Source organism: Camellia sinensis, chromosome 14, assembly GCF_055761805.1.
Source record: "Camellia sinensis isolate YWXY chromosome 14, ASM5576180v1, whole genome shotgun sequence".
Lineage (NCBI taxonomy): Eukaryota > Viridiplantae > Streptophyta > Magnoliopsida > Ericales > Theaceae > Camellia > Camellia sinensis.
In genome coordinates this window covers 85,370,302-85,381,852 of record NC_138974.1, presented here as the reverse complement: position 1 = coordinate 85,381,852, position 11,551 = coordinate 85,370,302, and the positions used below count along the sequence as shown (strand labels likewise).

Sequence of the window (11,551 nt, the reverse complement as noted above, 5' to 3'; positions counted from 1 at the left end):
GGCCCCCTCCCCTCCCTCCCTCCCTCCCTCCTCCTCCTCCTCCTCCTCCTCCTCCCTCCTCTTCTTCTCCCTTCTTCTTCTTCTTCTTCTTCTTCTTCTGCAAACCATCTTCTTCTTCTTCTTCTGCAAACCAGGGAAAAAAAAAAAAAAAAAAAAAAAAAACCAAAATCGACACCAAAACGACGTCGTTTTGGTGTCGAGCCGCGTTTCGAGCCGCGGCATTCGAGCTACGTATCACGATCGAATTTTAACCTTTCTTTTTTGAAGCCATAGAAAACCAATGGAAATGTCTAGAAAGTTTGTCAGGAGTTTATTTATGCTAATTACCTCACTCCATAAACATTTTTATCATAATGGAGACACTAGTTGAAGTTAGCCAAGGCTACCTTGCTGGTTAAAGAACTCTCACTAATTCCTAAAAACATTGCACTACCGGCCTTACAAGTTGCAGCTGAGTTTAAATTCAAAAAAACAATAAGAATTTTAAAAGCATACATGGTGATGGGGCAAAATAGATATTTTCTACCAAAATAAATAAATAAATAACACAACCCCTTCCCAAAAACAGAAAGATACAACCGTTCCTATTTGACCTTTACCGGTATATCAATTTGACGGAAACATTTCAAAACCTGATGAATTTCTCAAAATGTACAGAAGCACCTAATTCTGTATACTTGTATCTATGTGCCAAGTATTGCTCTTTCTCAGTTTTTCTCATCGCCAAAAACGCCTCTATCATGTACACATACAAAAAAATAATGCACCCCTGTACATATTCATCCAAAAGACATTGCAGATGCTTTGTTTTCAAAATTCTGTAAAGTTCACAGACAAACCACCATCCAACCATCCATTAAATAACTGATATTTCAAGACCGCACTACTGGCTTTTGAAGCATTGTCGTCCCTTGGAAGATCATCATCTGATATTTTTTCCGGTAATTCATCAGCTGGAATACAAAATAGAACATAAGTGAATAAATTCATGACCAAAAAAAATAAAAAAAATTGACATATGAAAATGCACACACCTCATCTTCTGTAATCTTCTTGAAACCAAATCTATCTGTCCATATAGATCCTGCTTCATCAGCAGCCGGCAGCACAAGGTTTCTAACATTGAGAAATCCAAGCAAGTTTTCAATACAAGAGAATAACACCTGGAAATAGCCCTGCAGAACACATTCATTTCTCACAATCAAAAAACATGCAACCTTCCACCAAAAAACCAACAACCTGTTTGGATTAAGTGATTTGTAGAAAAAATGAAAGAAATTGATTTATTGTGATCCCAAACACCTCTATGGATTACCAAAGAGGAGATAAATGGAAAGAAACTATTTTCTCTGAAACCCCATTTTTTGAATCTCTGCAAAAGTAGAGAGAATGGGAGAGAAAATGGGTGATTATTAACTTTATACAATTACCAAAATTGTTCATCTAGTCTAGGTACTACAAAAATAAAAACATAACAGGTTATTTTGGTAATATGACAACTAACAGTTTCTTTTATTCTCGTTTATGTAGTCCATCCAAACAAGATAGGAGAGAAATCACTATCTTCTCTTTTCCTCTCCCCAGTTAAACTAAACAATTAAGAAAAGAAAACACAATTTTTTCTCTTCTTTTCTTTTCTCTCTTAACTTCAGAAATCATTTCTTTTATTTTCTCTACTAAATCCCCAGACAGACTGTTAAACAAGGTTGAAATTACTTTGTTATGAAATTTAAAAACAATAGATAACCTGTCCTTGATGATCGGTACTTGTTGCAACCAAAGGAAGTTCTGCCACTTCCTCTCCAAAAATTCGAATAATCCCAGCACACACAATGTTTGAGCTGCATAATGAGGAATGAAGATATTAACTGACCAATACAGGGAGAAACAGCTACCTCAAGCCTTTAGAAATAGTAGACTTACTTGATTGATAATATTGCACAATACATCCCTCCAAACTCTTGATCCCTCACGTTCCTCCTGCAGAAACATTTAAAGTAATTGTGACATGCAAATTCCATGTAACTCGTACCAACACCCACAAAGAAGGCTAAGAACAAAGTCAAAGATAAAACATAAAAGATCAGAAAGAGAATTTTAATACTCACCCATAAACCATGTGAGGAATAAGATCATTACGGATTGTGTTTGAATCTGCTATCGGGTCAAACCGATCCTAAAGTCCAACCATGAAATAAAAGAACTTATTAGTGCTCCTGTGACAATATTTCTTTCATGTTCAAGACAGTGAAACATCAACAAAAATCATGGAAGGCCTAGAAAAACAGCAGCTACCAACTGTCCCCAACATTAACTCAGTTGATAAGTGAAAATCTCAATGGCTGAAATCCATAAATTGATGACAACAAGCAAAACAGATTTACATGGTGCAATAGTAGTTTCAGAAAATGACTCCACTTTAACATATAAGAAATAACAGGGAATAAGTACACCATAAAAGAAATTGTTTCAATTTTGATAGCTGGGACCTTCCAAAATAAAGTATCCATGAGCGCCCATCTCCCAGTGAGCCAAGTTTGGCTAAACAAAATAAGTGCACTTATTTCATCTTTTTATCTTTTTTAGGTCACATCAATCAACATCTCCTCTCTACTTTTTCTACACATAATACAATAAAAGTTAAAAAGTACACTTATTTAGTCTTTCCAAACTTGGCCTTAATTTGGGTTAGTATTGATGCAGTATGGAAGCAAGAGCTTATTAGAATAAGATGCATGGCATGCCAAACAACAGTCACTTCTTCAAGAAATGGCTTCTACACATCAATAGGCCATATTTAAAAGAGCTCCAAGTGCACAAAACTAATAACAAGGTTAATTAATTCATACTTAATCCCTTCAAAGTAATCTTGCACCTAAATGCTGGACCTCAAAACTTTTTGGTGTAAGATTACTTTGAATAAAAAAAAAGTCCTTTTAGAAAATTCATTCCATGGGTTGTTGTGATGGTTATAGCTTTCGTTGCCTTGTATTTTGTTCCTTTCCTTCGTTCTTTCTTCTTTATTAATTATTGATTTGGCACAAGAAGGCTTCTAAATTAAATTCAGAAATATTGTCAAATTTTCCTGGCCCCCAATTCCTTTCAGACATCATAAAACTTAACACTGATTGAGGAAGTTTTGACCCTAAACAGTTCCATCCAAACATAATCTAGTCATACACGAAGAACCCCGAAAGAAAGATAAATACCGCTGGAAAATAGCAACCAACAATATACTCACATGGAAGATAGAAACAGCCTTTGAGAGCAACAATCTAGTGTCGTCAGAAGCCATCTGCCCACTAAGAAGCCTCCATTTTATATCAAGATCAGCACTACTCTCGGAACCTTTCTCCTCCAGCTTCTTCTTTATAATGCTCAGCAGAGAGTCCTGCAACTTTTGTTCTCCACTAACTACCAGATTTTGTAAAGCAGAATGAATCCTGTTGCAGTCCATGCAACAGAACCACTTCCCCTTGGGCAATTCCTATTGTATGTGTGGTATCAACATATTATTCAGAAATAATTCCACTTGAACTAAATATATTCATGCACAAACATAATACAGACATACTAAAAAACATATAAATAAAAAACACATATACAGAGATGCTGAAACAAAGAGATGAAATGAAGTTAAATAATCTGCAGACCTTTAGATCATCCATTTTATGCTCCTTTAAACAGCCAATGTGATACTCCTTCTCACACTAAAAGTAGAAAAGGCAGCACGCGAGAGAGAGAGAGAGAGAGAGAGAGAGAGAGAGAGAGAGAGAGATTAAAACGTTTGTTAAAATCAAAAGCATTTAAAAACCAAAAAATGAACATGGAAACTCAAACATGGCAAAGCAAAGACAAAAATATCAACGAAATACCTGGTCACACAGTATAACTGTCTGAGGGCCAAATACCGATTTGCTGAAACCATGGCCCCTGCATGCATCATCAATGTGTAGAAAAATATAAGCTCACAAATGCTGATTACGAAAGAAAAAAATAAATAAAAGAGAAAGAGACAAAAGTTGAAAGACACCACACAACAGAGTTTTTGCATGCATTTGGTCCATGGGAGGCAAGAATTTCTATAACCAAATTGAAAAATGTTTCTGTTTAGTGGAACCACTTTCAAGAGCCTTCTATTGGTGAAGGCTTATGTAAACTATTAAGAGACAGCTTAAGCTTCTAAAGAGAAATTATGGTGAGAAAAAAAGAGTGTGAATACAACCTGCAAAGTGCACATCCACCAACATCAGTCTCTATAGTTTCAACAATGCGGATGCAACGCTTGGTTATCTGTTCTAGAGGATCTATTCCTGCGATTCTTCCAGCTGCCACAGCATTTGCATTGTGTTCCACAAATTTTTCTTTCTGGAACATGTTTTCACAATATTTGCAGTACCAAGTACCACTGGGGATGCTAGGTAGAGAAACACACTCTACAATTGAACAAAACAAGTATTTATACAATGTTGTCAATAAGTGGTTTGAATGCATTACTTAAGAAATGGATAAGGATAAACAAAGTACTGTTCAACCACTCTACACTAGCGCAATTCAGAAAATTGAACAAACAGCAAAAAGGTTTGAGTATAAAGAAAAAAAAAACCTATAGACAAGACATTAGCACAAGAAAAGACAGGCAAGCATCCAGGGAATTGGAGCTACAAAACCAGAAAAGAAATGAAACGACTTAAAGGGAAGTCATTCAAGAAACTTGAATCACCTGTGTGAAAAGCTCTTGGGCAATTATCACAACATAAAAGATCTCCTCCATCTGCACAGATTGAGCAAAGATCATCGTTTTCCTCGGCAGATAACTTCCGCAGTTGTGACAACTTCAAAGACAACTCATGGAGAGACACTCCATTTGATGTATAGATGTGTAGGTAACTGCATTAGGGGAAAAAAAGTTATCTAATGATGTATAAATGGTCACAGAAACCACATGTTCACTACGCCTCCCAAAAATATTAGAAGAACACTCACGGCTTGCGACGAGAAGCCCAACCCGCATGTGCTTCAAACTGAGAAGGGCTGACCTACTCACAAATGTTGAAACAGTAAACACCTCAATGAGAATCAATAAAGATGTAACTCAAGCAGCAAAATAGAAAAAAAAAAGTACCTCACTTTGGCAGCAAAAGCAAAATATTCCAAAACCCTTCTTATAACCTTCTGCACATTTCTGTAGATGACAAGCAATCAGAAAACAAATACATATCACAACAAGGTGCTTCACTGGGAAAGCGTTGCTTCCACAAAAAATAAAAAATATGTCAATTGTTTAATACATTTGATCTTTATAAAAGCAACATAAACATTTCCTTAAACCAAAATAATAATATGAATGTGCTCGTCTTAACAACCTGCCCACGAACAAAATAAGCTAGTTCAGTTCCATCAGGCAGTGCATCATCCTGAAATACCAACTTGTGCAACCGCAGATCTCTTGAGAAAAAGACAAAAATCAACTATTTAGTCCACTAAATTAGCCAACTTAATCAATCAAACCAGAAATGATGACAAAGATACATCCACCCATGACACAACTTAACAACTTCAAGAACGTATACTAACTTGCGAGTTAACCTCCCCCGAGTCTTGCTCCGTGATGAACTAGAGGAGACACTGTCAGATGACTTTGGAATGGAAATAATTGTTGGTGACCTAAAATTATCAAGGCAAAATATATCCGAATCAAATTTATATATTGCTCAATAAAAGAAAACTATGTACTATGTTTTATTCTGCAAAACAAATGGGAAAAACTCTAATTTAAATGCTAGCAAACACATGATGCACATGCAAAAACACAAACTATTAAAGAGTGACTACATTTACTATAGTATTTACCAGCAACAAAGAACTCAAAATCAGTGGTTTATATTTCAATTATACTTGTTGAACCACTGATTGCTGCCAAAGCAGGGCTTACTCACACCATCAAAACAACAGTGGCCATTATATGTAACAGTTTGACAAAATGATGGCAAGGGAAAAATCAAATCCAGTGCTAGATGTTCATTTATGAGCAATGATCACCGTATCACCTGATGATTGTGTGTATGATATGGGTCTGGAAGGGCTAAATTGAGTCCTAACCTAACCTTTCTCATAATTTGCACAAATTAGTTGCCCTCAAGTTCGAACCCACAACCTCAAGGTTAATAATTATTGAATATCTATTTGATCTGGATACAATCAGCTAAGCCAAACTGCCACTAAGCCCATTGACTAATGACACTATTGAAACAAGGGTAATGGCTGGCATGCTTCAGTAACAGTAGCAAGAATTTTAAATAAAGTAGTCAGCCTCATGTTGCGAACTAGAGGAACAACTCATCAAATGAAGTAGGTCGGTAACATGACATGTAACTTCATCAACGAATTAGAAAGAATATAAGAAAATACTATCTCCACATGTAACCCAATATCTTTTTAATTTAATTTAATTTTTTTTTTTTTGATAAATAAGCAACTTTATCAAGACGATGCAAAAAAATACAAAAAAAAGGAGCCCCAACTCAGGGCGAAACTATCAACACCTAACCAAAAAACCTAAGAAAACAAAGAAATCTCGATCCACTCTTTTTTCCAACCAGCTATAATTATCTCGTGATGATACAATGCGTTCTTAAAGGTCAGGTCATTTTTTTTTTATTTGATAAATGAAATTTTTTCTTGAAGGTCAGATCATAACTAATTCTTGAAAATAATTAGACAATACAACCACAATGTCAGATTTTATATGAGTTTGAACTTCAAAGTTCAGTTTCTTTCCACAGCAAAGTGAAGATTCAACTTCAGGTTTCATTTCTACAGCAAAGTGATCTGAATGCATATTACAAAAAACTAAAAATTAATTCCCAGTTTTAAGTTTTCTAATCACACGTTACCTTTTTTGAGAAGGATAAAAGATCCAATAATGTTCCCCACATTTCTAAATTCTAACCTATCTTTGACTGGAAAACCCCTCAAACTTTACATTAATTCTTCCTTCTCTAAATCTTAACTAAAATGATGACAAGCCAACGACCAATGTATACTAAACAGATTGATGTATCAGTATTAAAATTGGAATTTTTTAAAGGCAAAGTTAAATTTTGATGTCAACAAAAATATACTAACGCTTGACGATATAGATTTAAAAGAGCCCTATTAGTGCTGCAAAAAATTTGGTCTTTAGTTCTTAGAAAAGTATCACATCCACCACGAAGACACAGCGATTTATGAAATTTATTGTATGCAATGAAAGATGCTAAATTTCAAAGCATGATGGATGCAGTTTACAGTCTAAAATCCTAATGTGTAGTGAAGATTTGCTAGCCTGCCCCAGACTTGTTTTTAAGCCACCTAGTCAAAAAGGTCAAAGTTATCAACAAAGTAACAAGAAGCATCGCTAGGAGATAACCTAAAAACACAATCAAGGGCGAAGCCACATTTAATGAAGTGAGGTCCCTTGAGCTCACAGGAATTTCTAAAGGTAATAGGTCTAAAATCTTAAGTAATATTTTGAGGTTTCATCAAAATGACCCCACTTAAGTTGATCTTCAATTACAGGGAAGGGTCAAGTTTTAATTTCAAAAAATAGTGAGGTAGTTTCCTAAGATATTATATACTTATTTGAAATTATGTTTAAAATCAAATTAAAAGGGCTGTTAAATAAATTATTTAGTTCTCAATAATCAACCAATTTAGTTCTCAATAAATTATTTATTTGGTTTGGTTCGTATAATTTAATATAATTTCTAAAGGTAATAGGTCTAAAATTTTAAGTAATATCTTGGGGTTTCATTAAAATGACCCCACTTAAGTTGATCTTCAATTACAGGGAAGGGACAAGTTTTAATTTCAAAAAATAGTGAGGTAGTTTCCTAAGACATGATATACTTATTTGAAATTATGTTTAAAATCAAATTAAAAGGGCTGTTAAATAAATTATTTAGTTCTCAATAAATTATTTATTTGGTTTGGTTTGTGTAATTTAATATTATCGTTAACTGACCCCACTGAGAGAATTTTGGCTCTGCCACTGAGAACAATCATTCATAAACTACTTAAACTCAATATTTTTTATGGAGAAAACACATGCACTCGTGCAAGCAGGCATCACACACACATGCCCATGGCGCCCACACCTGAACACGAATGCACAGAAATATTAACTGCAAATCCACTGAAACTTCATAACATCTCCTAGACATATCATAAATCCATGGATACAATAGTTTCAGCTTCAAGATGGAAAATTTAATAAACTCCACTTCAAAAAGGGGACAACTAAATGAAATTAAGGAGACCTTCAACATAATTGCTAACTACATATTTTTTCTACATAAACTACTGCATGAATGTATTAGCTATATTAGTGAAACATACATGGTAGAAGCATGTTAATGAGGCTTTCAACATAACAGACTTTTGTTCAGGATGCCAAGTGTCCACCACTAAAAGCAAATAACAGAAGCATGTAACTGCTAGTAGGCCGAGATCGTTAAAACTTTCTTCCAGTCTGATATATCAGATTTACACACTGATCCTAGTAGAATACGTCCATGTAATCATATCAAAAATTATTACCAGTAAAATAAGTATTCATATCAGAATTAAGAGATGTATGATCCAATGGTTCAAAGTTCGAACAGCTTAAAAAGAACAAATTTATCACGTGCAAGAGAAAAATTACAACAATGAATACCTATCACTATTATCACTCAATACAGGACTAGGTCGAGACTCTTTCAAAATCATGCACGAATCACAAAGTAGCATTGTTCTACCAGTGCCAGCTTCAGGAACAGGCCCTGGAAATAATCAAATAAAAAGGTGTCAAATTCTCTGGGAGGATGACCCATGTCAAGAGTGAAAGATCAAAACAGTATAATACCAAAGCACCTTTGCAGTTCAGACAGGAAATAGGTTTGTTTTCAGATGAACAACTAATCATGTTCCGAATAGTTACTTCCAAGGATTCCAATGGAGCATCTTTGCATGCATTCAACACATCACGAAGAGTATTTCTATTCTCCAAGTAAATATACTCTGGTGGGCGCTTGTTTGAACTACCAGCATGCAACTCAAATTGATTAGGTGTCACAACCTAGATTAACCAAAATTAAAATAAATAAATTTTACAATCAATAACTTGATGAATTCATTTAAACAACAACAAGAATGGGGTTAACAAGCAGATACATCAGTGAACTAGTATGCAAAACTTACTCGAGTTCCACAGCACATATCACAAGAGCACAATATCCCTGAGTCTTTAATTATTCCTTGAAGCCCAATATCCGATGGCCCTCTAGCCTAAACCATTAAAATCCAAAGAAAGAACAATAACAGTAAGTAATAATACATACCCACATTTGTAAGCCTTATAAACAAGAGATTGTCTTTATACCTTGGAGCCACGCAAGTACCTCACTGGCAAACCCTCGAGCAAACCAGTTTCCAGAAGGTCCTTCAACTTTGTGGGATACCTCTTCAACTCAATCTTTTTCGACATTTTCATTTCTAACTTGCCAATTGGATCACTTTCTGAACCTTCTACAGTAGCTGATCTCTCTAATGGTTTGGCCATTACTTTCACAGCTGAACGAGTGACTCGCCTCGTAGGCTTCTCATAGAAAGCCTTCTCTAGAAAGCCATCAACTGGTTCCACATTTAGCTTTGGAGCTGGAATTTCTGCTTCCATAGCAGGTCCTTCCTTACACAAAGGTTTCAATTCATCCTTCTCTGTCTCCTCATTGACTGGAGATTTATCTGAATTGCACTCTTTTGCTTGGTCCTCAACCTCGGGGAATACAATGCACATTGGTTCTGCCAAATCACCCATTGGCTCCACCTCTTTGAGATTAGATTCTACTAAAACACTCTTCTGCTCATCATCACTAGTTAAATCCACCACATCGCTCTTCGGCTCGTCTTCACTAATTGAAATTACCCCCTCAACATCATCTTTGATCACACCAATTGGCACCTCACTCTTAACAGCCTCATCATTCATTGATTTTTCAATAACACCCATCAATTGGTCTTCAACTGAAATTTTCTCCACATCATTCTTTGAGTCTGCGCTCTTGAATCTCTTGTTGCTTATATTATTCGGTACTTCATTGCTCAAAGCCCCATTCTGAGACCTCCTCGCACGCGTCCGACCAATGACATTAGCAAACTCTGCTCCAGACTTCAACGCAAAGGCTAATTCACGCTTCAACCCAGGTCGAACTTGAGACAACAACACAAATTCCTCTGTGCCATCACCGTTCGCCATCGAAACACAAACCAAACAACAAATCTGCCAGAGCACAAAAATAAAAAAATTAAAATTATAGAAATCGACCACAAATAACGAAGTAAACCTTTGAGATTAAAAAAAGCCCTTAAAAATCGAGAACAAACCAGAGGACAAGCAAAGGATCACAAATGAAGCCTCTGCGAATCCAGAAAAGTCACGGAAATCAAGAACAAACCCTAGGAATTCAATATGCAGATTCAGATTCAAAACAACAGCAAAACAATTGGTATTATAAATACATTAATGTGCCGTGTGTTCGTAATTCAACTGAATGGAATTGAATGTGAAAACAAAAATCTAAGAGGTTCGTATTCACCAAGTCTTACCAGGAAAAGGAAACGTTAGGGTTTATTGGCAATTGTGATTTTTGAGGATAGGAAGGACAATGGATGGAAACAGGAAAGAAAATAGAGAGGCCAGGGGTTATGTATTTGATGGAAAATATCATTTTGGTCCTTTTAGTTTGTTCTACATTCAATTTTGCCCTGTAATTTTGAGATTAGCTAATAATGCCCCTTTATCGTTTTTTTTTTTGGATAAATTACAGTTATACCCCTTGAAGTTTGGGTTTAATATATATTATCCTTAACATTTGGGAAATTACACTAATTTCTCTGTCATTGTAATTATTCAGACGGAATGAAAATATTGAATTTATGCACTCTCTCTTTTCTTTTTTTGCTTTACTTCCTCTATTTTTTTTTTTTCGCTTTTGTTTTTTTTCATGTAATTTTCTCTATTTTTCTATTAGAAGTTGTTTCCTTTTATATAAGCATGGGGGGTTTGTGAAATGAGACTATTAACTATAGGGATGTAAATATAATTTTCAGAACATTCAGAAGTGGAATGTAATTGGACTAAACCTCAAGGGATGCCAATGTAATTTATCTTTTATTCTGTTTTTTCTTTTGTATATACATAAAATAGATATACAGATTACTCAATGCGTCTCAAACGCTTACTTTTTTTTTTATCAAATTTAAATTTGATGAAATAAGTATAGGTTTGTTGCTTAAATAATAACATCGAACCTATATCAAATAAGAGAAAATTCAAAACTTTCATCAAATTGAAAATGCCTTCAGCGTTTCATCGAATTGTTGAACGTAGTCGCTAGTGTTGCAAGTAGTCGTTGGTGTTGCAGATACATCAAACGATTGGTCGGTTGTCTGGCTAATTGTCTTTCTAAACAACATCTTCCTTGCAAAATTGCCCATAACTGACCAAAAAGATGGGCGTCCGGGAGAATGT

The 11,551-nt window shown here is 35.1% G+C and overlaps 1 protein-coding gene across 3 annotated transcripts; it reads right to left on the bottom strand.

Annotated features, from left to right (window-relative positions):
• Positions 1-518: 518 nt before the first annotated feature.
• LOC114267301 (Acyl-CoA N-acyltransferase with RING/FYVE/PHD-type zinc finger domain-containing protein) lies at positions 519-10,729 on the bottom strand. Of its 3 annotated transcripts, XM_082904272.1 has the most exons (20): positions 10,627-10,708; positions 10,405-10,476; positions 9,404-10,300; positions 9,223-9,309; positions 8,896-9,100; positions 8,699-8,804; positions 5,578-5,667; positions 5,367-5,448; positions 5,126-5,185; positions 4,987-5,039; positions 4,724-4,890; positions 4,226-4,436; positions 3,876-3,933; positions 3,654-3,710; positions 3,242-3,487; positions 2,109-2,176; positions 1,924-1,980; positions 1,748-1,841; positions 1,035-1,175; positions 519-953 (listed from the first exon to the last, which is right to left on the bottom strand). In XM_082904272.1, the coding sequence occupies exons 3-20, from the start codon at positions 10,274-10,276 to the stop codon at positions 873-875; spliced, it is 2,736 nt and encodes a 911-aa protein (XP_082760398.1). In that variant the 5' UTR covers positions 10,277-10,300; positions 10,405-10,476; positions 10,627-10,708; the 3' UTR covers positions 519-872. The 3 variants fall into 3 exon arrangements, with proteins under 3 accessions (XP_082760398.1, XP_082760399.1, XP_082760400.1); XM_082904273.1 differs by lacking the exon at positions 10,405-10,476 and having other exon boundaries at positions 10,627-10,729; XM_082904274.1 differs by lacking the exons at positions 4,226-4,436; positions 4,724-4,890.
• Positions 10,730-11,551: the final 822 nt, after the last annotated feature.

Excerpts from the sequence above, each read along its gene's own strand:
- LOC114267301 (XM_082904273.1), bottom strand. The coding sequence starts at position 10,276 with ATGGCGAACGGTGATGGCACAGAGGAATTTGTGTTGTTGTCTCAAGTT. Across the intron at positions 5,040-5,125 it reads GCTTTTGCTGCCAAAGTGAG|GTCAGCCCTTCTCAGTTTGA; the intron begins GTACTTTTTTTT and ends ATTTGTGAGTAG. Across the intron at positions 3,488-3,653 it reads ATAAAATGGATGATCTAAAG|GAATTGCCCAAGGGGAAGTG; the intron begins GTCTGCAGATTA and ends CACATACAATAG.